The sequence below is a fragment of the Danaus plexippus genome, chromosome 28, assembly GCF_018135715.1.
Source record: "Danaus plexippus chromosome 28, MEX_DaPlex, whole genome shotgun sequence".
In the NCBI taxonomy this organism is placed as follows: domain Eukaryota; kingdom Metazoa; phylum Arthropoda; class Insecta; order Lepidoptera; family Nymphalidae; genus Danaus; species Danaus plexippus.
In genome coordinates this window covers 2,423,878-2,449,500 of record NC_083556.1, presented here as the reverse complement: position 1 = coordinate 2,449,500, position 25,623 = coordinate 2,423,878, and the positions used below count along the sequence as shown (strand labels likewise).

Here is a 25,623-nt window from a genome sequence, read left to right as displayed (position 1 = left end):
GGTGAACCTTTATGATACAAGTAGCCTTAGTCCAGGTATGCTTAACTAAACTTGCGTTATTGCGTACTCACTTAAAGTTTACAGTTTTTCATTAATTAAACTGCCCACATTACAGTATTCACGTGGGTTATTGTATGAGAAACGTCGAACGCTTCGTATGTACATATGTATATCCTAGCGGATACTCACTTTGGATATCTGAGGTGAACTCAATCTGATAGGAATGATAGCCATTGATATTCAACTTAACGAATTTCCTTAAACAAGACTTTAGTATGCAAAATATTTATCATTTAGCATTCATAGTGTGTTGAACACTGTAATTGTCTGCGTAAGAGGTATGTTACTATTAAAATACCTAACTGTTTATAGTTAATTAGTTTGTAAATGTATGATATTAAATTCTTTAACATTATATATATTTATATATTTACGTTTCAATTGGTCCAATAAATTTTTATTTTACCGTATAAAGACAATAGTAAAGAGATCTTTTAAAACTTTTACAGAGGATGGACTTTTTAAAAAATTATCAGAATATTTCCAATGATATCTAGAAATTTTTCTTTGTAATATTTAATTAGTATATAGTGTGAACGGCGCCTTATAACAACTATTTATCCAGCTTCGCTGATAAACGCCTACAATTTAAGTGCCATTTTGATGTCAATGTCACTTGCATATTTTAGAGTTCCGCAGACAAATGCACAACGAATGTTTAAAAAATGATTTAATATGATTATATAATAATTTAATTTTAAAACTTTAATAAGTGATGTTTAATCTGAGTCTTAGTTTTAAGGCAGATGAATCGCGCAAAAACGATCGTTTTAGCTCGAACTTCACGTTGGACCGACAAAAACGCTTCTTAAAGCTCTTTAAAGTAGTACATTATTAATGTCAGCAAAATTATGTGCTCAGTTTATTTATTCATATATAACACTTTATTTTATAAATACATAAATATAAGCTGACTGCAGCTGGTGTTACTGTTTTAGGACCTTATTTGTTTAAAAGTTCATTTCAATAGTTTTTTCAGTTTATTCTATGATTGAAATAAAACTTTTATTCTCCTCTCCATGTTCCACTCATGATTCGTTCGATGGTCGTGGATTTTGCAATTATATTACTGAAAAATTAAGTACCACATATGAAACTATAATTTAATTGCTCTGTGCAATACAGGAGCTGTGCAAAAGCGCCTGAACCAAAGATATAGTTAAAATAATGAAAATATAAAAAAAGTCTCTTACATAAAAGGGTGTCTTAAAGATGTTTTCAATTTATGCTTTGTACATAACAATTAAAATCAAAGTTTTCCCACTGTAAATTTTTGAACTAACAAACACATTTGTAAAATTTACCACGTGCTGTAATTTTAATTCAAATATTTATAAGAATATTAGTTCGATTATGAAATCCTATTAGGGTTGTCCGACGAAGCAACGGGTAAACTTTTAAGAAGATTTAGATGAAACTAGTATTATTCGGATATACTACGCGGATTTTATTATTTAAAAACTACATAATCCCGACGTTTCGGTTACTTTGCATCAGCTTTACGAGGTCGTCTGCCCGTGATCACGGTTGCTGCAAAGTAACCGAAACGTCGGGATTATGTAGTTTTTAAATAATAAAATCCGCTTAGTATATCCGAATAATACTAGTTTCATCGAAATGAATAAAACTTGCGAAAATCTTAGATCTCATTTTAAGAAGATTTTGTCAACACATACACCAGAAACATTAAATAAAAATGGTAGTAAGAAAAAAATCATATATTTCATTATATTGACTGAACTCGTTGCAAGTGTTAAAAATCTACTGACCAGCATGCCATGCCCATGAAGCTCGAAACAGTTCTGTCATTTACAGTTTTTCGCTGTTACTGGGTTCAGTAACCTCAGGATCATCAGTATCCTTAGTCACCTGAAAAATTTGTTTTTCAACAATAATAGAAGAGAAAGTTTGAGACATTATTCTACCGTCCATATCTCTCGTGCTAGAACTTGCAACAGAGAGCTGATCTTCACTTGGAGATTGCCATTTCTTTTTGTCTGCAGCAAATGCGTCTTCTTCGGACTTTCGCCTAGCAAGTTCTTTGTCTTTGAGCTTTCTTTGCCTCAGTTTCTCCTCTAGCTTTATAAGGAGTTCTTGAGCGAGATCTACCGACTTTTGGATTTCATCTCCAAGCTTCACCTGTAATGTTAATATACTTCAGAATTTTTAATCTGCACTTATAATGATGAAAATATTAATTATTTGCATTTTTTTCCTATTTCTTCTTAAGTGTAGCTGAGTATTGATAATATTTGAATGCATTAAACTAACTCATTAGCATTCAGATTTAGAAAGCTTACTCCTTTTTAACTTCTAACAACTGAAGGTCTCCAAAAAAATATTCGCAATCGATTGGATATAATTCATGTTAATACAAATATAATTTTACTTATATATAGACAAATGTATAGAAATATAACCATGGATGTATAAAAATAGATGTAAATGATTTTAAAACAAATGAAACGAACATAACAAATGTTGCATAAATACCAATTCATCGATGATTGGTTCCTTATACGCGCTGGACCTCTCTGACCTTTCTGCGTTAGAAATATTTATTTCTTTGGTTGTCTCGTTAGTGTTTGCAACTTCACTCATTAGGTCGGCACTGATACATTCGACTCTCTCTTTGTTATTATTTGCGATATCAGATATCATAACATCTAAGGCGTCTAATTTTTTGTAATTATTTTTACCGGTTTCAGCAATATAATCCGTATTAGGGACAAGAAGTGTAGTAGTAGATGTATCAACTGTAGCTGCGCCTATTGGAGTATTACTCAATGCTTGAAATTTCTTTTCCTCCAAAGCCCAAGAAGCTTCTTTATATTTTTCTTTTGCGATGTCACAACCTTCCTGAACTCTTGCATTTTGAGTTTGGATTATCTCTTCTTCCTCCGCCCTTTCCACATCTTCTATCTCTTTCACTCGATTGTTGTGTTTAACCTTCAAAGTTACAGTAATGGTTCATAATATTAACGCAACTAGTTTACCTCGTGACATTTCTATTACCATATGCAACTAAGTTATGCTTATCATTTACTTGAATAAATATTTCCTGGGCCTATAACCAATAGTTACAACCTTTTGCATAATTTATATATCGCTTAGTTGCAATACTTATATAATGTCATAATAACAAAATCAATTCTTTTTTCAATCTTTATTTACGTCCTAAATATCATATTCTTAATTAAAAGAATTCATCCAAAAAACTGCCAAATCGGTCTACTTTAAGCCGTCCTATTCCGAAATAAAATATGTAAATAACTTAAATCATCTTAAAGAATGAACTGTATACCTAAGTATCTATAATTTCTGCCTGAAAATCACCAGCCGGAAAAGTATGGCAGGCTATTCGTAATTTAGTCAGTCCTATTAGTACCAAAGATATTGATACTACTGAGAATATGGCCGGAAGGGTTGACAACCTATTTTTTAATATTACTTATCGTTTATTTGTTTTAAATTACTTATTAATATTAATTTTTATTTTCGATAAATATCTCGTCTGTCTTCAGAAATCCTAAATAGAAAATATGTAAGGGCGATGGACATTTTCCATCATGTGGACTATAGATTTTCTTGCTTCCCTAACTAAAACCATTTTTTTCCTACTCACGAGTTGATGTGCCCATGCAATGGGGTGATGGTGAAATTTATGATATTATTTTGAATAAATAAATAATTTTTCATGAAAGATAAAATATTATTATTTTTTAACATGCTAGAAATGGAAATAAATTTCTCTATAATATTGAGAATACATTTATCAAAACGATATATATGTATCATCCGAATCATGATGCAGTGTTGTAATGGCTTAATGTTATGTATGAATAAGACAATGTCTGATACGTTTCTTAAAGGTTTGAAACTAGTAAATGAAAACAACGGCTACGTTAAGAAGTATTATATTCGTCTGTTATAAAAAATTCTATATGATGAATTTGGACCTTCACCATGCGTGTTTAATGAAAAGTGAGCCTGTGGGAGCATAGAATTGACCGGGGTAAGCTACTGCTGCTACGGGGAAGCCCTTGTACGCTGAATAGGCTATCGGGGATGAAATGATAGATGGCGCTACCGCCACAGGAGACGGGTAGACGGTCTTCAAAGCCTGCAGTGACAGGTCAAGCTTCTTTAATTCAGCGATGGCATCCTCCTTCATCATTTCCGCTGCCATTACACCATCGGCTTTCATCATATCGGCAGATTTAACATCAGCGGCACCAACCTCAACACTCTCTTTGTCTTCACTTTTGATTTCGGAAATAGCTTCGCTTTTAACTTCACCTTCGGCACTCTTGACTTCAGAAGCATCCGCGCTTTTGACATCAGCTTTTTCTTCGCCAGAAGATACAGCGCTTGCACCAGCAGCGTTAGGAACTACTGCAGCAATCATTGGGCTTCCAATAGCAGCATAGGGTAATACTTGAGCATCTTTGTAAGCAGCGATATTACTAGACACAGAAGCGTCTAATTTAGCGGCAGCTACTTGAGCCTCATTAAGTGCTTGCCATTTTTTCTCCTCAGCTGCCCAAAATGCTTCTTCGGATTTCTCCTTGACAAGATCGTTAGCTTCCGGAACTCCTTCATTTTGATTCTCCACGACCAGTTCAGCTCGTGCTCTGGCCTGATCTACCAACTCTTGGGCCTGGTCGTTGATTTTGACCTAAAGAATAAAAAAAATAGTAACATTCTAAATGTATTTATTGCAAATATATATGGATATTACCGACAGAATTCAGACCATTTTTTATTAACCTTAAGGAATCGCTTTATTCGATTCCTTTTTTTTTCTATAAACATTACCAATATTCATCTAAATAAAATTAGGAAATTATATAAAAACTCAAATAGAATTTCATATACAGGAGCTAGATTTGAACCTACAATATTATATATATAGAATGTGCGTGTGTGCTAGATAGTTTTCTGAAGAATTAATTGATAAAAAAGAATTTATACAAAGCATTCTTACCTGAGCATCAATAAGAGCTGCCTGCAGATCCCCAGAAGGCACTGTTGGCACGGCTACTGGTAGCGCAGCCACTGGTAGCGCAGCCAGTCCTATTGGCACCAAGTGAGATGGTGCAGCTGACACGCAGGCCAAGAGGGCAGACAGAACCTATATTTATTACAGTCGGTTAAATCTTTACACCGATCATTATTTTAATAACTACAGCATTCAAAGAGGAATCATAGTTGTTTAGAACTTATACAACAAAATGAATTTATTTTTTTTCCAATATCTTTATAAATATATATGAATGTTGATATGTTTGTTCTCCTCTTTACGTACTGAAACTTCTAACTCAATAACGATGAAAATTTATCGAAAAAAAAAAAACTTATTTAGTTATCTGAATAAAATGTTGTGACAACCGACATCCACACGAGCAAAAACGCGGTTACAAGCTTGTAAAGAACAAACATCAATAACTTCCCGTAAACTACTAATAAATAAGCAAATTAACTTGTTCTGGTTTTTCAATGTTAATAACTTTAAGGCACAATACACACTGGACTGTCAACGTATTGCGCACTACATGGCATATACATTTTTTCTTACCTATCAAACAATCTCGTTTCAGAAAAGTCACGATTTAATTTGAGTTTTTTTTTACGAGTTGATTTATAATTTAATTTTATCTTACAATACTGTGACCGAAACATTTCAGCGTTTTAAAAACTTTTAAGACTTCAAATAACATTGTTGAATTAAACGAAAAGGTTCTCTTGATAAGAAATTTATCCTTATTTTAAATACTACTTTTAAAAACTGAACATCAATAAACGTGGACGTCGTACGTCACTGCAATTGTCAGATTAATGTTTTTTGCGTTTTAAAATTTTTATATTCGATAGACCTGGTATTATGATAATGAAATCGAAATACAAAAAACATACCCGTATAATTTGTACAGAAAATTAAATAAATAACTCTATTTAAGCACTGAAAATTTAAGCGTCATTCAGAAACTATTTAGCAAAAAAAGCACATTTAATTTATTACAAGAAAAATATCTTATTGAAACCACAAAATTTTGCACTACTTTTCATTAAACCATAAAAAATATACAATAAAAACCATAGACAAAATCACAACATATAAAATAATTCGCACTTTCGAATAAAAATATTGACGTTCCACATTTAAAAATAAAGAATGGAATGCCTATGCTGAACTATGAAAACAAAATATAACTGACCAGTACTCTCATTGTGTCGGATGTCTCGAAGGCTACTGATAGTTCTCTCATCAGAGCACACCGTTTTTATATTTATATTACAAACAGGATTATCGATTTATGAATAAAAATAAAATCACCACAGACGCGGGAAGAATTAAGGAAGTACGTTTTGACATTCGGCCATGTTTGATGACAGGTGATACAAGATGGCCGCGTCGTAATGTCATCTGGTCTACAGTATTTTTGAACGTATTTCGCTATTATAACATAATTCATAACCATATTTGTTATTTAATGTTTATATTGTATTTTTTTTTAATTTAAATTTATTAATTTTAATCTATTATAACGACATAGTTCTTAATGTTTTGATGTGTTACATATATATATATATATTGCTATACTAAACTTAATTGTACTACTAACTAACTACCAATTATACTCCACATATATACATACAGTAGTGTATACACTAGTATGTAATAGTGTATTTGACCAAATTTTAATGCTTTTTGGAAGGTCATTATACAATTATCTTAAATATTTATTATAAAATTATGTACCTATGAACACAAATAATGAGTACCGAATTAAAAAATTTGTATATTTTATACAAGTTAATGTCTGTATTATTCCAGCTTAATGTTTATTCAAAATGGATCTGTTTGTGTGTGCGTTATAAAATATACACAAACATGAACGCTATTATAAGCAGAACTAGTTTTCAGTCACCGTCCGAGCTTGAATGTAACAAAAAGCTCAATAAAAAATGTCAAATATTTATCGCATTGATAAATTTTATTACATTCTTATAGGAAAAACAGTAAATTTAGTTAATCACTCAACGTATATGGTGAATCTGTTGACCTTTAAAGGTGCCGTGCTCTCTCGCAGCCGCCTACTAAATGTCAGCCTTTTCTTCGAACGCCCTTTTTTCTGTACGTTCTGTAAGCAACATTCCAAGCTTTTTTTCTCCGCTTGAATATGTAACAGATAGTTTCTTATTATTATATAATTAATGATTGTTGCTAATAAGAAAAAAATACTTCGTTATTCTTGTAATGTATATCAAATGAAGAATTTGCCAAAAATGTAAAAAAAATATGAGTATTTTTTTTTATTATGACGTATCAACAAAATAATTGTGTATAACACAGTTTAAACATATATATTATTTTATAACTATTAAACACGTCAAAGATATAATACCCACCGAGGAGTTGAATCAGGGTTGCGTTAGATTTTAACGCCGTCTATGGATTTTTAAACTAATGTCCCTGATTCAGACCTATTTAACTAATTATACCGCTAATATAATATAACTTTACTCTAAATTTATGTAAACAAAGATTATGGCAACACTTAAAATTAAGTAAACGCCTTTATTCCACTCGACAAACTCCTACGTGTTTCCTCCACACAGTACTCAAGATTATAATACATCCAAGAAATAAAAACATTGAGGTTGGCAAAAAATTAAGCATATATATTATGATTTTAATAGTATTAAAAATAATGATAATTTTCAAAGTTTCTGTGCAATTTTCACGATCATTTTTTTAACGTATAGGTCTTAGACATATAAGAAACCAGTTAGAAAAATCTGAATGAAATCGGCGAATTTTATTATATATATATATGTCACATAAAAAATTTATATTGTATAAATTACTGACATACAAATCTTACGTCCGCTAGTGGTGTGACGTATCACATCTTGAGGACTGTGTGTACAAAATAATATAGGTATCGTCTTCAGTGTCGAGGGATTAATGTCCAATTAAGACGTGTACTTGAAATAGCGTGTAAGGTAAATAATCTCATATCATGAATAAGTCCCAAGTTCGACTCCAGTTAAATTTCATACATATATGTAGGATCGTAGAATATTTTAAGTGCGCGTATATGTGTTTTTTTTACATTCCAAGTATTAGTTTATTTTATTTTATTTTAGAAACTTTCACTAAAGGACACTTAAGTAATAAATGTAAGAGTATGATTTATGGTACTTAAGGGATTAAGATTTTAAAATTTGTGTGTTTATGAATAAACCCTCAACATCTGTTGTTTTATTGCAGTGCAAGAAAAGAGCCGAGAGTCCCAAAGAAATAAAAGTGTGAGAATAGCGATTGTTGGGTTTTGGTTCTTAACTAAATATGAAATGTAGTTAGTCTGTAAGTTGTCGTCGACTGAGAAGGTCGCATAAGTATTTTATATACTCCATCTTTATGTTAAACTTAAATAAAATTAAGAATACACAATATACACCCTCATAATTAAAAGGACTCCTATACCCTACATATATATATTTATATTTAGCGTTTCATATAATTAAAATAATTTTCTACAGTCATCAATAGACTTCCGTGTGTAGGAATGCTAACAAAAAACAGACGCCGGTATCGACCAGCCCCTGACATTAAATTAAGTGTAATAGAACATGTAACGTCTATTATAATTAAACTCAACAATTACAGTTCAATAACTAGTTTCAGCCACCGACTTTGTTCGTTTCATGTATATTTTACTCGTATATGTTTGTGAGATATAGACTTTCGCGAGTATTCATTCAAATGAAACTAATGTTTTTCGGTTTTACTTCGCGTATTTTATTATAAAATAAGACCAACTGACGGACATTCACATCCCGACCGCCCGTGATCACGGTCGCTGCAAAGCAACTTAAACGTCGGGAGTATGTAGTTTTTTTTTTTAAATAATAAAACACGCGTAGTGTAATGTAAATAGTGGTTTTATTTGTATACGTTGGTATGAAAGGTTGTATGTGTGTTTGTTAATAATTGAAGAATAATTTCTCATCTATTTGAAGCTTCGATTAATTTCCACAATAGATATAAATTTTATAAAAAAAAGAAAATATTTAATAAAATCAATTTCAAACGTATTTCTTTACGTCGTTTAATTAATTCTAAATTTAAATTAATAGATTTTTATTTTATTTCGTTTTCGATAACTTCACAACGACCGTGACGACAGACAGACGAAATTAAAAGCGATCAAGGGGTAACAGAATCGCTTAATATAACAAAAAAAAATTCATTAAAAATAAATATTTGCGAAAATCTTAGGTGCTTATTTCATGAATAAGTTTAGTATAATAAAACACGTGTTGTGATAGTCGAACAGAGCTAACCGCTTCTTATTTCACGCACAGGTGACAACATTAGATAATACGAGTCACAAAATAAATTATAGACTGGAGTACGCCAATAGATGGCGCTACTGGTAGGTACATACATCGGATTATTGGCATATAATTTCAACAATAAGGAAACATAAATTTAAATAACATCTTTTATAAAGGATGCTGCAAAAGCCGTACTTGATGATACATAAAATTCAGGGCACTTATATTATTGATATACTTGAAGTAAATAACAGATATATATATATATATATATATAAATATATATATTCAGTTGGCATCGTAATTGTTTTATTACATTTTACTTAAAAAAAATATATTAACATTAATATTTTTTTTAATTACACTTAAAACATATTTTAGGATATTTTAAGAGCTCTTTGGATTATTTTTTTTTTTGACAAATTCTCTTTTAATTTTTTTTTACATATAGATATGTTAATACATAATGATAATTTATGTGATGTAAACTATGAAAACCATCAAACGGACAGTTATTAGTTTGACGTTGCCAACTCGTACTTAGTTATAACAAATAAGACATTTATGTTACATTTTTGATCATTATGAATTTCTTTATGTATTATAATAGTTTTAACCAAAGCTACTTTTTTGACACATATCGTTAGATTTACTTGAAGTTAAAAGCATGTCACCCTAAACTTCTTATTCCTATTCTTTGTTTCATATAAAACACCTGATTTATCTCAACATTACATACATACATACACCAGGCAAAACCCGTTCGAATGTACCACTTCATGTCCCTTAATATATAAGGATATATATATTCTATCGTGCGTTGAAAATAACAAAAAAATAATTTTTAAAGAAATATAAATTCAACCAGTGAGACATTTCTTCTCTTAAAAATATTCAAACTATATGAAAATTTTAATAACGGAAGGTATGAAGATCCTGTTTGACCTGATGTCGCTTTCGTACGAACTTGACCCCGCCGAGGTCAGTGACCGCTGTGACGTCAGACCATCTCGTGCTTGTGTGTGTGTGTGAACATATGAGTGTGTATATAAATACAACTTTTTGTATTTGCTATGAAACCGGCACACTGTTTTATAAACTATTTAAATTTAATATAAGTAATGCAATCAATTTCACCGGCCTTCCAATCATCGTGAACATTACACTGGTCTGCCAGCCATCACGATTGCTGAAAATTCGCGTAGTAAATCCGAAAAAAATAGTGGTTTCATCGTGAACTTCTTTGCTTCAGTGTAACTCATTCCTTTTACATTATCATACACAATACAGCTCAATAGCCTTCACGGGACAGGCTGTAGAGTTCTGTGCAAATTCGCGATTCAAAGTTTAAGGCCAAAGAATTCTTTCTCTCGTATCACTCTTCATATTAAATTCGACTTTTTGTACTTATAGTCCACCTATTTCGTTACCTTACTCATTGTAATCAATTTCATATATATGTATATACAGATATATTCATATGTAAACAATATATGTACCTCTGTATATAAAGTACTGAATATGTAAACATATGAAAATAATTTCCGAGTCATATGTAATTTCTAAAGAGTATTTAGACGCCACAGAAAGAAGATGAAGGAAAACACCGTGAGGAAATCTGGACTTGGAATTTCAAATTATAAATTTGTAATCGCCAATCCGCCTTGAGCAAGCGTGGTGATTAATGCTCTTACCCTCTCCATGAGAGAAGAAACGTTTGATCAGCAGTGTGCACCGATTGGCTGATCAAGATGATTTTATTTTTCAAGGTTTTTCATATTAATGGTAGTTAATTAATAATTATATATCCAAAAAAATCTGATAAATTCTTGTGTATTTAAAATTGAATGCCTGTTCTTTAAAAATTGACAAGTGAACGTTTAAGATAGTAGTAGTAATAATTCGTAAGGCGCTTTTATATTTTTATACGATTGCTGTATAAAAATGTTACTTGTTTTTTTTTCAAATACCTCATATTATATTGTAACAGATTTTTGTAATAAAATATGTTTCTTTTTTAACAAGTTCTTATCTCGTACTTGTCTTCAGTCATCGTGGGCTGTAATTAATTCTGAAATAGGTTAATAACTATCGTGCTGGCTGGCGTGACCAAGCCAGTTAAGCAAATGGTTTTACATATATATGTATATATATATATATATATATGTTTGTGTGAGCATATATTGGTAATCCCGCAGTACGTATTAGATATTGATCCCGACACAGCATCTTATATCAATCCAACACCAACTAATCATACTCTTGACATACATTTAGAACATACGTAGTCCTGTGACCGATTATCAATAGATGAAAGTGAGAGAGATTTGCAGACCTTGCTTACTCAGTCAGGGCAGGGCGGCTTAGTTGACGGCATAGTCGGTACTTCATTGTATATTTTTAATTTCAGTTCCAAGTCTTAACTCGAAATTGTATTGATAAAACTTTTTATTAACTAAGTATTTTACATGAAAACTATTTGGACTTCGTTATTCAGAACAACTTAGAAAATTATATACATTTAATAGTTCTGGGCTTCAGTACGCTTAACGCAAGTCTCCAGCGTCACTCTACATACGGAACGTCAACAGTTTTTCATTCAGAAATCTTCTCAGATTTTAGAGAGGAAACGAAACTTCTCAGTATACACTGTTCAGGTTCCGGATCCATCGCGTTGCTGGGAGAGGAGCTTGAACAGTGGCTGTGACTTGTGACCTAGGTGTAGGACTAAGTGGCCCCTGTCTAACTCGCGGTAAATGCTCACCTGCACCGCCCAAACTTCTTTTTCAACCTAAGCAAATTTGAAACGAACCTACTAAGGCTACCTTCGATGTCCGTTCCAATGATTTGATATTAATTCTGGATATGTCCAAGTGTTTTAGTCGGTTGTAGAGAGATTTAACTGTTATACCTCTCACTCCCACTTATACCGCGTCCATATTTACGACGATCCTATTCTTAGTGAGCTCGTAATACTTGTTGACCTTGATAGCATGGTCTTTGGGGATGTTGGTTTCCCAAGGAAACGTAAGCTCTATTGGCACAAGGCGCTTTCAAATCGCGAATACCGAAATATGACTGGTCTGTACGCCGACGCACAAATATCTAACAAAACATGTCGATCACTCGTTTGTGGTTATTCCTTTTTGCGCTTGGCTACCAAAAGATTATTGGCTTCACGTATGATTTTTAAAACCCTATCGTTACGACGCTAGTATTGACCGCTACCCAGGAGTACCTACATCCCACCAGCAAATGCGTAGTAGTTCCATCTGCCTTCCCACAGCTATACCTAGTTTTTTTGGTACCTTTACCCCATATTACTAAATTACTCTGATCTGGGATAGTCACCTGGAACGCATTGATCAAATTTTAGCAATGCTGGCGACCAATTATGAATTGAGGTGCGCCATTTTAGTCTATAAAATCTATAAAAATACATTGCGGTTAATTTTGTTCTCAACGCCTGATAAAATATATTAGCATATCTTCGTCGTATGATTTTACTCGAAAAAGCTGTTTTTATTACTTTAAATAACCGTGAACGTTTACTTAATGAGATCTAAGATTTTCGCGAGTTCTATTCATTTAAATGAAACTAATGTATTTCGGATAAAATACGCGTGCTTTATTTTTTGTTAAAACTACATAATCCCGACGTTTCGGTTACTTTTCAGCAACCGTGATCACGGGCGGACGACATAATTTTTTTATGTACGTAGTTTAAAATAAAAATAAAACATTGTTATCCGAAAACATTAGTTTTATTTAAATGAATACTCGCGAGAGTCTTGCGAGTTATTACAAGAAAATATGTCCTCAGTTTTAATATTGTAATTGGCTAAGTATATATGTATATATATATATATTTACATTTAAAATATATGAATGTCATTTCCCATACAAAATTATCTGCCCAATGATAAATTTGTTTTACAATTAACATTGAAATAATCATGAATTTGTTAACATTTGTTACTTCTAGATGGCGCTGGCGTACATAGATAAAAAAATATAAGTGATTTAACAAAGAACGATAAGTATTTATGAGAAATAAACGAAAATACTTTTATAAGTAAATCACACAATTTTCACACACAAAGGTTAAAACTCGGAACTGCCTGTATTCAGTGTGACTATGTACACTTGTGTTAAGCGTAAAGATTCATTAGTTTTTTACTATGGTTTTAAAGTAATGCGCAGTTAATCTAAATGGCTAGTCAATAAGAAAATTATTTGTATATTTTGAAACAGCGTTAACATTAGTATACTACGTAATTTATGTTTTGACTTTCATAACGACAGTTTAAACTTTAAATAGTTCAGAGGTCGCTTAAAAAAGGTTCAACTGTTTAGTGTTCCCTGTCACGTGAACCTACTTAGGTCTTAGTTTAGGAGATTGGTCAACAAAACAATGTTGTACACAACAAACATACACACTTAAGCACGTGGGATTGCGTGTCGGTTTATAAATCTTTTTTTTATTACAAAAAAACTCATTAAAATTCCGACATTAAGTAAATTTTGAAATGTATATATTTTATATTATATTATTCTCATACTAGGTTAACAGCTGGCTTTCATCTTTGATTTTGATTTTAAATACTGTGAGCTATATTTTTATTAAGTATATACATATATATAGGCAGTGTATGTTGGTTTTCTCTTCCCTATTATATAATAAATATAGATTGATTGATAAATTTTTCTTCGATTATTATTATTAGATTAATGAAAATAAGATATAAATATACCTTTATACATATATATTTCAATTCTTAAGTATTTCGGACACTCGCAAATTATAAACGTACATATCTGGCAAACAATTTTTTTTTATATTAAATCGACAAGTTAATATTAAAGTTGGTTAAAGCGAATTGCGTTCCAGTTTATGGTACAGATCATGAATCGAGTAAATTACAAACCTGTCGGCGAGCTGCGATGTTTGCGAGTTATTTTGTAACGGACAGACGGTCCGACTCTGTAACAACGTGATTGTTATTATATATATTTTAAAATATATATGTTATAAGAATATTACATTGAAATAAAAGAAATATTTTTCGGATTTACTACGCGTAATTTATCAATTTTAATCTAGATAATCCCGACGTTTCGGTTACCTTTCAGCAACCCTGATCACGGGCAGACGAGATTGGCAGAATTTAGTTTGGTGTAATACGAACTGTATTTATTATATAGTTGTTATCTTAACAGGTTCGTCTGTCACTAGCTTGTCGTTCCCATCTCATAAACAGAAATAGACAGTCAAAATTTTCACTTATGTGTCCAGTTGATGTGATAATATATGCCTTGAATACGCAGGATAAATGAAATATTTACAAAGACTATACAAGAAACGTATTTTTTTTTTGTTAATCTTTTATTTTTATATAATATTAATGCAAGTGTTCACACTCGGCCGGTCATTGTTGCATCTTAATTCACACCGTCGATACAAATCAGAATTTTTCCTATTATTTTGTTGTTTTTTTTTATTTGCAAGTTTAAATAATTTAATTTAATAAATTATGAACAATGAAAAGTTTATGAACATTAATTGGTTTTAATTCTACGCTTCTTTGTATATCGTTGCCAAGTGATAGCTCTCCTATTAGTGCCCTATAATTAAAAAACCGTCTATGATCGCTTCTAATGTACCTATTTTTATTTTTACACTATGATAATTGAAGGTTTCCTCGCTTAATATTAAAGTTATTTTCATATCATCTGTTTGTATAATATATATATATATGTTTGTGTTATATCCCATGTAACATGGTCCCTATACTTGTTTCCTAATATCGGTACACGCAGCGCAGCCACGCAACATGATTGATTGTCTCGTAATCATGTAATTATTTTAAACTTCATCATTATGTGTTTAGTCTTAAGTGTATCTCAAGTGTGATGAATATAACGCAATACATTTTATTATTACTGGTAATTTGTTTGATGAAAGCTCTGGAAATGTTTATATCTCCAGATTCATGTAGCCTCTGACTGCGCATTAATCTGTATTATTTTAGATATTCATGTTGGGATTTTAATATGTTTTTTTTTTTAATATATCGAAGATTTCAGTGATTTATTATTGATTATTAAATATTAAATTATTATTATATGTGAATTATTGTTAGTGATGTTCCTACAAATGAGTTTATATTGTCTCAATGGTTTTGAACTCATTCCTAGTTTAAAACTAAAAAAAAAAAGGGGAAATGTCCGAGTATAACCTTGGTATAATAATGATTTAATAAAATGACTCGGTCATAATATTTAGAATATATTGAAGTTCCTTGTTTCCTAGTCACAGTGTGACTGGCCAAAGGTTTTTATAAGGTTGTATTTTGAACTTTACTTTCAAGGTTAGCACACGACCGCTACTTGGTCTACATTACCGCTCTGATCTTTGACACGGCGTTGTGACATTTCATTACTCTGAGAACTGGGGTATCTATGAGAGATGAGGCAGGAACAATGTGATTCAGACATTTTGGAACACAAAAGAGTATAGATATATCATACACTGAATGTATATTATCTTTTGTATTATATGAGGTTTTTTTGTGGGCTTTGTAAAACTTTTTTTAAAAGAAAATCAATTTTTTATAAGTTACCATTTCGTTTATTCACACATCCTCGCCACTTATGTTCTTTACATAAAAAAATTTATACATAAATTACATTCCAAATTATGAGTATTAGGTTTTTTGTTGTTTTGTTTTTTTGGCTAAATATGTATCACAGTTTACCAAGCGTGGGCAAGTCCGTGGGCAAGTCCGTGGCCAAGACCGTGGGCGCCGTATGCGATTGGTGCGTGGACGATCGGGGCGGGATGGGTCTGGGACAAGGATGAAGTGGCGACCGAATGGCTGCCGGCGTATCCGTGAGCGAGGGCGGAACCGACTAGAGCTCCGTGGGCGAGGGCTGGGCCGGCCAGGGCTCCGTGAGCGAGGGCGGGTCCAACAAGCGCTCCATGAGCCAAGGCGGGAGCGGCGATAGCGGCGTGGGCTACAGCTCCGTGTCCGACGAGTTGGCGGGCTACATTGGGAGCTACACCGGCGGCGGCACCATCAACTTGAGCTTGAGCTGTCTGAGCAGCATCGACCGCCTGCCATGCGTGGTCTTCGGCAGCGTTGAGGGCCTGTCCGTGGATTTCGCTAGCCTGGTCGCCGATAGCGCGGGCGTGGTCAACGGCTTCGACGTGGGCGTCGATGGCGGCTCCGGCGATGTCACCGGGGGGGATGGTGGGCGCTACAGCGTGGGCGACGGCCAGGGGAGCGGCGTGGGCGACCGCGAGTCCACCGTGGGCGAGACCAAGAGGAGCTCCATGGGCGACAGCCAGACCACCGTGGGCGAGTCCCAGACCGTGGCCATAAGGTGCCAGCAGGGCACCCGAGGGTGCGGCTGCGGCGCAGGCGAGGACGGCGGCGGCAACAATCTGCGAAAATACAACAACAACACACATTAAGAACTATCCGACACCAGCACACGAAACACAAGCACTGTTCACATAACAATAACTGACCAGAAATCTCATCGTGCACTTCTGTGTTAGACTGCTCGAGGGCTACTGAATGCTCTCATTTCGTCGCCGGCTGTTTTTATACTCGGCCGGTGTGCGGCGGGGTCGGTGTGAAACGGAACGCGAACGAAAAAAGTAAGCGGCCGCTCAAGGACGGGAAGGGTGCAGGAAGCCCAGCCGACTCTGATAGACACGTGCTCGGATTTTGGATTCTGACCCCGGCTTAATGACGCACGTCCAAAGAGGTTGATTAATTAAATTATATTTTAATATTAATGGCCAGCGTTTTAGTGAAATGGTTTAATGGTATACATCCAAGGAGGTTGATTGATTATGTAATATACTGAATCAGCTTTGTTATTGAGCTTCGGTATGTTAATTTCGTTTGTATCTAGATCAATGTAGTATAATTTTTAGTGTTGAATTATTTAAAATAGCATTAGTTGGATGTTATGCGAGTTGTATCAGGTTGTATGGGAAGTGGTCAATAACTTAGATAATTACATCCTCTGACACAAATTCTATTAAGTTACAGATAGGGTAAAGGTTAGGAACACACTATATATGTACAAATACATAAGAATACACCTATGTGTTTAGTCACATGCACATATATATATTACAATTCCTTTATATCATATATTTATTATATAGATTATGTACATAAGGAAGAGAATTAAAATAATCTAAAATTAAATTGTTAGATTTTAATAAAAATATAAGGATTTTTTTGTATGAAAATGCGAATTAAATGAAATAAAGATTTTATTTATATACAACATATATATGTTAGTTAGCAATAGAGACACACATACACAAACAGTACTACAACAGATATTCTATTGAATATAAATTACTTTTAACGTATATTTAATATGTTTTGTAAGAAAAAATTGACTTTTCTCTGAACATATGACATATTTAAATCGTCCATATAAAAGACATCAACGAGCTCGCAATACTCCATCAAACATATTGCAGCTATAAATAATGTATTACAATAATATATGAATAATAATATAATCTCAGACTCCCCGTAGACCGACTTGATGATATGGAGACGTAGACTTGCATGCATATGCATATAGATGCATGATTCATTAATCATTATTCAAATGCGTATCTATAGAGATAATACGATCTTCATACTATTTAGTAACAGTAACGGTATTTAATAAAACAAATGTAAATTTGTTTGTCAGTTCATTTCTGTATAACTTCTAAACCGATTTGTTTTTAAATCTGTGATTTGATTTAATTATCTTTTAGTTGTAATATAGATTTATACAGATAGATTCTGACCTAATGTTGATTGTAGTGTTAACTGTCGTTTAAATTTTAAACCACAGTTTAAATTTAACCCCAGTCTCGGACTCCGGAAAGCGGAGTTGCAACAATTACTAAACAAAACTGGATCAGTCCATAGGATATCTAAATACAGGTATCGCATACAATCTGCGTAATAGGTAATTCTATATCTATTATGCTCTCATACTAATGTGTACTTTATTTCTATACAAATTAGATCCAAAATCATATGAAGCATTCAGTTATGGGTCAACGCATTGTATGTATTACAAAACGGCCTTTAAATTTAATGCTATTTGGACCATTATTGCGTAAATCAAATATCATTATAGGTCAGTACATTTGTTGCAATTAACTATCAATGTAATAAGGGCTCTATTTTAATGTAATAAAGTCGTTTTTTCACTGAAAACAAAGTTGGTCAGTACTAGATGAACGTGACCCGATATATGTGACGTGTTTTTGTCCGTTTGTCACGATTTTTGCATTGTAAAAGTTTCTAATACATGCGAGGAGCCGCGGATGTATTTGATGACAGAAATATTTTACCAATATTTTACTAATACCGGCAATACTGTTAGAAAAACTTCATTTCTTACTAGATCGGGGGGGGGGGTGTTCCGCCATTTTGGATTCTGAATGATGTTAAGTGTCAGCCTATCTTAATTTGAATCTGTCTTAGAATTTCAAGGAAAGTAATCAAATAGCCAATATATACATATATAAAATTTTGTATTTTTTTCCTATTATTTATATAAAGTATTGTTACACAGTGTTAATTGTTTCGATATACATTGCACAATTCAGAGCCGTGAGTGAGTTAAGGGTCCGTATGAATTATGTCCGCGTCAAATTATGACGTCATTTGTATAATATAACAGTTATTTATTGTAAAACTTATTTAAATGAATCTTATCTATGTAAAAAATTTACTTAACTTCAAATATATATATATGTACATTCTTTTTGTTCATCCAAAATGAGGCTTATATATATATATATATATATATATATATATATATATATATATATATAATATGATGATTTCACTGATTATATATATATGTACAAGCGACGCCGGAGAATATAATTAGTTAACTCTATTATCAGATTCGAGTCACGTTATCCTTTTTTTTCTTTCCTTAATTTATCTTTTTGTTCCATCAACTTGAGAAGCAAATAAGGTTTGTTTTACTTAATGTAAATAATTTTTCATATGTACATAATAATTTTTATTTTAATATATATTGGGATAAAAGATTAGGAGTAACAAATAGAGAGTAAAAATAATATATATATATATATATATATATATATATATATAAATACCCCACAAGTATTATTACTTTTACAATACATGACCTCAAAATGTTGAAAAAAAAACTATATGTTCCCCTTGACCAAACGCCAACCTTCACTATCAGCCAATTATGAATTTTTACAATTAATAAGAATTCTGTTTTTTCGTATGTTTGTATAGAAATAAAAAGTCGTTTATAATTATATATAATTTTGTCATCAAATATTACTTAAATAGAATCTTTTTTATTTATGCCAGCTATATCCGACGGCTTCGTCTGTATCAAGTTGTATTAAACTGAAGGTTACTCTTACTTACTACTCTACAATTTTTTTTTTCTGAAATATTTAGACGTTTTCATTAAAAGTCGTAACAGCCTAACATACATAAATTCTATTTCTAGTCAGAAGATATATACAATCTGACTAAGCCTATGTTTCAAGGTTCATAACGTATTTAGCATTTCAGTTTCAAAAAATTAACAAACACACACAGCTTTATATATAACTATATATAATTAAAAAAACCAACAGGTCAAGATATGTTGGTTCACGAATCAACGATTATCTAGGAGTCGTGGTAAGATGACCTTTGATGTATCTACAATTACGCTTATATTGTAACCGATCGATGTACGGCTGAGTGTTGGCGGTTTCATAGGATGAAGCGATTTTATAAGTTAATATTTTATACAATTCATTTGTGTGCATTATATAATATAAAACCTATGACATCTTAAATAATAAAAATATATATATATCTCAATAGCACAAATTAAGTCTGTTATTCTAAAATTATACATATTATATAAAATGATTCAAAAAAGAATATAAAATTTCTCATATAATTTAACATAAATCGCTGTCAATGAGACCGTACCTTAATAACACTAAGTTTGCGTCTGTCGTAATGTCTACATAAGGACTTGTATTTTTTTTTTTTGACAATCACTTGATTGTTTCCATTCGGTTGATTTAAGATTCCAATGGAACCTTCATGGTTGTAACCTTCTTAATTGCTTGTAAAGTTCAAATATTTAATACATACTATATACGGTCAAACTATCGATACCGTACGATAACTAAGTAATTGATTATTTCAACTTCAATAGTACGATAGAAATATCATTGTTTAACATTCAGTCACACACACACATTGAGGGAACTTCACGTATTCATGTCATATATATTTGTGTGTGTATGTGTTTGAGTTATGTTAGTGTGTGTGTAATATATATTTTATATATATCAATATATAAGTTAATGTCTAATAACGTCTCTGTTGTAATTCCTACATCAGTTGCAACTAGTCTTGAAAAAATATATGTACAACGTTATGACTTCTGGTATTATAGTAAATATAATTTAAACACTTTTTTAACGTATGTTTGTGTATGTATGCGTGTGTGTGTGTGTGTGTGTTTAACGCACTCGTATTAATGAATACTAATGAACTATTTGGGTCGAGAGCTGAGAATCCTAACTTATATGTTCTTAAATCCTACTTTTTTTAACTGCTATATATTTTTTTTAATTTTCAACAAAAAATAGTCTCACTGTAATTAATTACGTATAGAATTTTATATGGATAAAAGTTTATAGACACGAACACACACACATTTTCGCCTATCTCATCGTGTATATACTGACAGACACATATATATATATAGATGTAATCATCTTATCTAGATCATCACAGAAATTAACATTGACTGTTACGTGCAAATTAGTACAGAATTACAAAATATTATACAGAATTCACACACACAGCAATTGTTTTGTATTTATGTTGTAATTTTTTAAGAAAGACCCACTTACCCACCTTTTGTTTTATACAATAAAGCTGAACCGATTTTGATGATTTAGTTCGTATTAAACAAGTCGGAGCTGGGAAAACATATGCTTATCACCCAGTGAATTCCTCTAGAAGAGACGAATTCGAGGTTTAAATTAATTAATTTAAAATCTCGCCTGTGTGTTTCTATGTTACGTTAATAGGTGGTTAACGCTGAACTTGTTTTAATGAAATTTGATTAAAAGATAGGCGGGACGTAAGGAAAGGAAAACGGGATATATATCAGTGCATTCCAAATGCACTGACAGTGGAGTAAAGTGAACAATGTGGGATGGTTACAGTACAAGCTATAAGCGGAGGACGATTATTCTTAGGCTCTTCATAAGATTTTTTTTTTACATATATATATACTTAGAATTCCGTGTTTTTATATATGCTTTGAAATAATTTTCAAAAGTAACAATTATTCATATACTACACATATATTTTTAATCTATATTTATTATCAAAATAAAATTAATAGCACAGCGACAGGAGATTGATAGCGTCAGTACAGTAGTATATATATATATATATATATATATATATATATATATATATATATATATATATATAATATGCATTCGATTGTCAGTACACAAAGCATTTCTTACATATGTTTTCTATGAAATATAATTTTCTTGATTGTTAATAATGTTGATATTTCTTTATAAGGGAGGCATTAGTTATGGAAAAATGATTTCATTGTCTGCCGCGTATGCCCTCGATAGTATGTTATTGACCGTCGTACGACGTTTAATATTATGCGGTATATGTTATAAGCGATAGCGTAAAAACAATAAACTGTTCATACTTATTATAATTTTTTTTACAAGATCATGTATAATAATGATTTAATATTTGTATTGAAAGTTAAAAAAAATCTATCTAATATCACTCTAATTTTTTTTTGTGAAGAACAGGCTAACATAAAAATGTAGCTGAACGAAGGCTTCGGTCATAACATAATTGAGGATATTAATATCCGCTTCCGCTCGTAACTGGAACCACCTTTCACCTACATAACCAGGGTCACCGGTAATAAGTTAATACACGACCTTGGCAGGGACACCAGTTTTTACAAATGAAAATACATACTATAAATAACAATACAAGCAAATATGGTACATAAATCAATATCAATAAGAACTATACCATTACATACTGAGGGTAGTTGTAAATTTGTTTTTTATTACATGACCAATTAGACCGCCTTCAACTTTTTATACTGTAAAGGAGAATCGTGCTTATGCACTTTACTATAAGTGTTAAATTAGGATATATTAAACGGTATCAGTCATAAGCGGACATTGTCCAGTAAAAATTAATTAAATATAAAGGAAAATGAATTTTATGTGTATAACATTAAAGTTTAGATTTAATATATATTTATTTTAAGAAATATGACAGCGAATTTTACACTTTGGTATGTAAGTGGTGCGTTGTATTTATGCTGCGAGTAAGAATGTAGGCTTTGACTGCTTCCGATTACGAAACTAATTTAAATATTCGTAATGTTATTTATTTTATATATATATATATACATATTTCGAGATTTCGTTTGTGGTTTTGCAAAAATCTATATATTTTTTAAACTTATCTGATATCTTGATTTAAATTTAGTTTATGACAAACAAACATGATCGTACTGATGTAATATATTTATAACAGTTGTCTGCCCTTTAGGTTCCAACGTCCGGACTGCTGAAATGATTTTGATGTTGTATGTTTTTTCGGTAGTTAGGACCTCCGAGTTGATAATCTGAATACATTCGTTTCTAACAAAAACAGTATTTTATATTTCTGTATTGATTTTACTACGGGACCAACGTTAATATGCAACGTATGTATGTATGTAAGTAGGTAACGCTATCTCGAGAACAACTCATTAACCTTATTCCTTTTATACACATATTTTTTTTGTTATGAAAAGAATCATATAATGAATATATCATTATCATAACTGATTTTAAATAAACTCCCGAAGTTACCAATATTTAAAAACGTTTATTCCACTTGAACATAGAATATTTCCAATGTGGTGCTCCCAAAAAGCTCTTTGTCCTATCGTAACATATAATAGGCGCTATAAAACGCAGTACATAAATATCCGCTCACCAGTTTAGGAGCTATCGATACAAAAGACTAACAGACATACAAAAAACTTTCCGATTTATATTACAATAAAATAGTTCTTAATGCCAAATGTAGCCACTTTAACGACTCCATTATGTGCTAGATATAATCTAGATGGTCTCAAGAAATGCGATTTAATTTTATATCTTTTTGAGAGCCATTTCGTAATAGTTTTGTTTATTTTTATGTTTATATTCAAAGTTCACGAGAAACGTGAGATAACTTTTGTCTACCGCAAACCAGACATACATATATTCGGTTCACAGACATTCTGATACCTTCTATGTTATAACACAGATATTATTACCTCGAGGTTTCACAATTCAGTCTCGTATTGCGTTTAATTTGAACTAAAGTTTACAAAATGAACGTGGCTTACTATAAGTCTGTATCACACTACAGAAGCGGCGTTAAAAGTTTTTCATTCATAACATCGCGATATAGCAGTGAATGCGAGGTAGGAAGGCATACTGTGATATAAACAGTGCTTTGCTTCTTAATAAATATTAGTTAGTTATATTCATTCGTTTGTATATATACAGGAATAAAAATGTTTTATGTTCCTTATAATCCACTAACTTCATGTTTAAATCTAGGAGATGAGATTATCTTTTTGTTCCTTTCTTTTATTTTAAATTATCTTTATCCTTGTTTTATTTCCTGTGAAATATTCCGATCCAATCCTATTTCAAACCGGTCCTTCAGTAATACTGTCTGTGACTCACTATGTCATATCCGCGTTCAATTTTCTCATTCACAAGGTCAAAGGGCTTGGTCACAACATATTTCAACTATCCAACATTGGCTATAGACTTCACGTTATATTGCCAGCTATTTAATTTATTTTCGTTTCTTATATAAATTCATTCAGGCTTTAATTGGCAAAGGATTTTGTATGAACCCCTTCCCCACCCCTCAAATGTCATGGAATGTGTCACGATTTGATCAATGGGACTCAGAAAAGTCTAAAGTACCTGTGTTAGTTTCAAAATCAATTGGATTAAAAAAAAATATTTTCGCAAAAAAAAAAATTTTTTAACAAAAATACGTTTTTATGACTAAATAACTATTCTCTACAAAAAAAAAATACTTGATAGTCACACGGAAAATCTTTGAGTGATATTAAAGTAATTTAGTTCGTGAATGTACATTTTAACTTAAATGGCTTTTGTTTTTTTTTTTTCTGATCAGCAAAAACTTTTTATATTTAATAAGTTTCATTCTAGAACGTTGTCTATGAAAGAGAAATATATGCTGTAGTTGCAAAGAGGTCGATGTGGGCGTGCGGCGATCTATCAAACACACTCGATTCAGTTCTACTAGGCGGTAGGTACGTTTTTAATAGTAAAGAAATATATATATATAAACATATTTATAAAACCTAAACTCTGAAGCTTACGTATTTGACTTATGTCGCCACAGTAAAGAGATCGTTCAAATGACGCGTTTTTCTAATATGCTGGTTAGTGGGTACGTTTCACCCCATGATCCTTTATTATTATTATTATTTTATTTATATAAATTCGAAGATCAATCTGAACGAACAGTAAATTTTGAAATTAACTTATATTATGTATAAAAACTTTTTGGTCGGAACTTTTCACTAAATCATTTTTTTATCTGTTTAACCATTACGTATACCTGTGTTTTATTAGGACAATATTAATTAATAACAAACGTGATATTTCATCTGTGATATATTTATATAACGATTGTGATGTTTTCATTGCATTTATATAGGTAGTTACTTTCTGTAGCTTTGCCTTACATCGAGAGCTTCTGAGAATAAATTAAATGTGTCATTTGCAACGCTTTCCATTGATATACCATGCTACTTTAGAACAGATGTCAAAAAATAAAATACTATAACGCGGAAACAGCTTTATAAGAACTACATATAATATATATATATGTGTATATATATGTATATACGATACGAGCAAGACCCCCAGGACGCCCAAGAAAGCGATGGCTGGACACCGTGAAGAAGGATATGAGAGCCAATGGACTTACCACCGAGGATGCTAAAGACCGTGCAAAGTGGAGGAGTTTGAGAAGGAAGGCAGACCCTGGCTAGTGCTGATATTTATATATATTATATGTTGTT

At 31.8% G+C, this 25,623-nt stretch overlaps 3 protein-coding genes across 5 annotated transcripts in view; 1 reads left to right on the top strand and 2 right to left on the bottom strand.

Moving 5' to 3' along the window:
• The window catches only part of LOC116776392 (WD repeat-containing protein 7), a 112,602-nt gene that overhangs the window by 73,407 nt on the left and 13,572 nt on the right, over positions 1-25,623 (top strand). The window lies entirely within an intron of this gene.
• On the bottom strand, positions 1,764-6,443 carry LOC116776393 (pupal cuticle protein PCP52-like). Its single transcript, XM_032669593.2, has 5 exons — positions 6,279-6,443; positions 5,048-5,194; positions 4,301-4,738; positions 2,554-3,009; positions 1,764-2,199 (listed from the first exon to the last, which is right to left on the bottom strand). Exons 1-5 carry the CDS (start codon positions 6,327-6,329, stop codon positions 1,870-1,872), a joined length of 1,422 nt encoding a protein of 473 aa, XP_032525484.2. The 5' UTR covers positions 6,330-6,443; the 3' UTR covers positions 1,764-1,869.
• On the bottom strand, positions 16,017-16,997 carry LOC116776394 (larval/pupal cuticle protein H1C-like). Its single transcript, XM_032669594.2, has 2 exons — positions 16,943-16,997; positions 16,017-16,855 (listed from the first exon to the last, which is right to left on the bottom strand). Exons 1-2 carry the CDS (start codon positions 16,952-16,954, stop codon positions 16,163-16,165), a joined length of 705 nt encoding a protein of 234 aa, XP_032525485.2. The 5' UTR covers positions 16,955-16,997; the 3' UTR covers positions 16,017-16,162.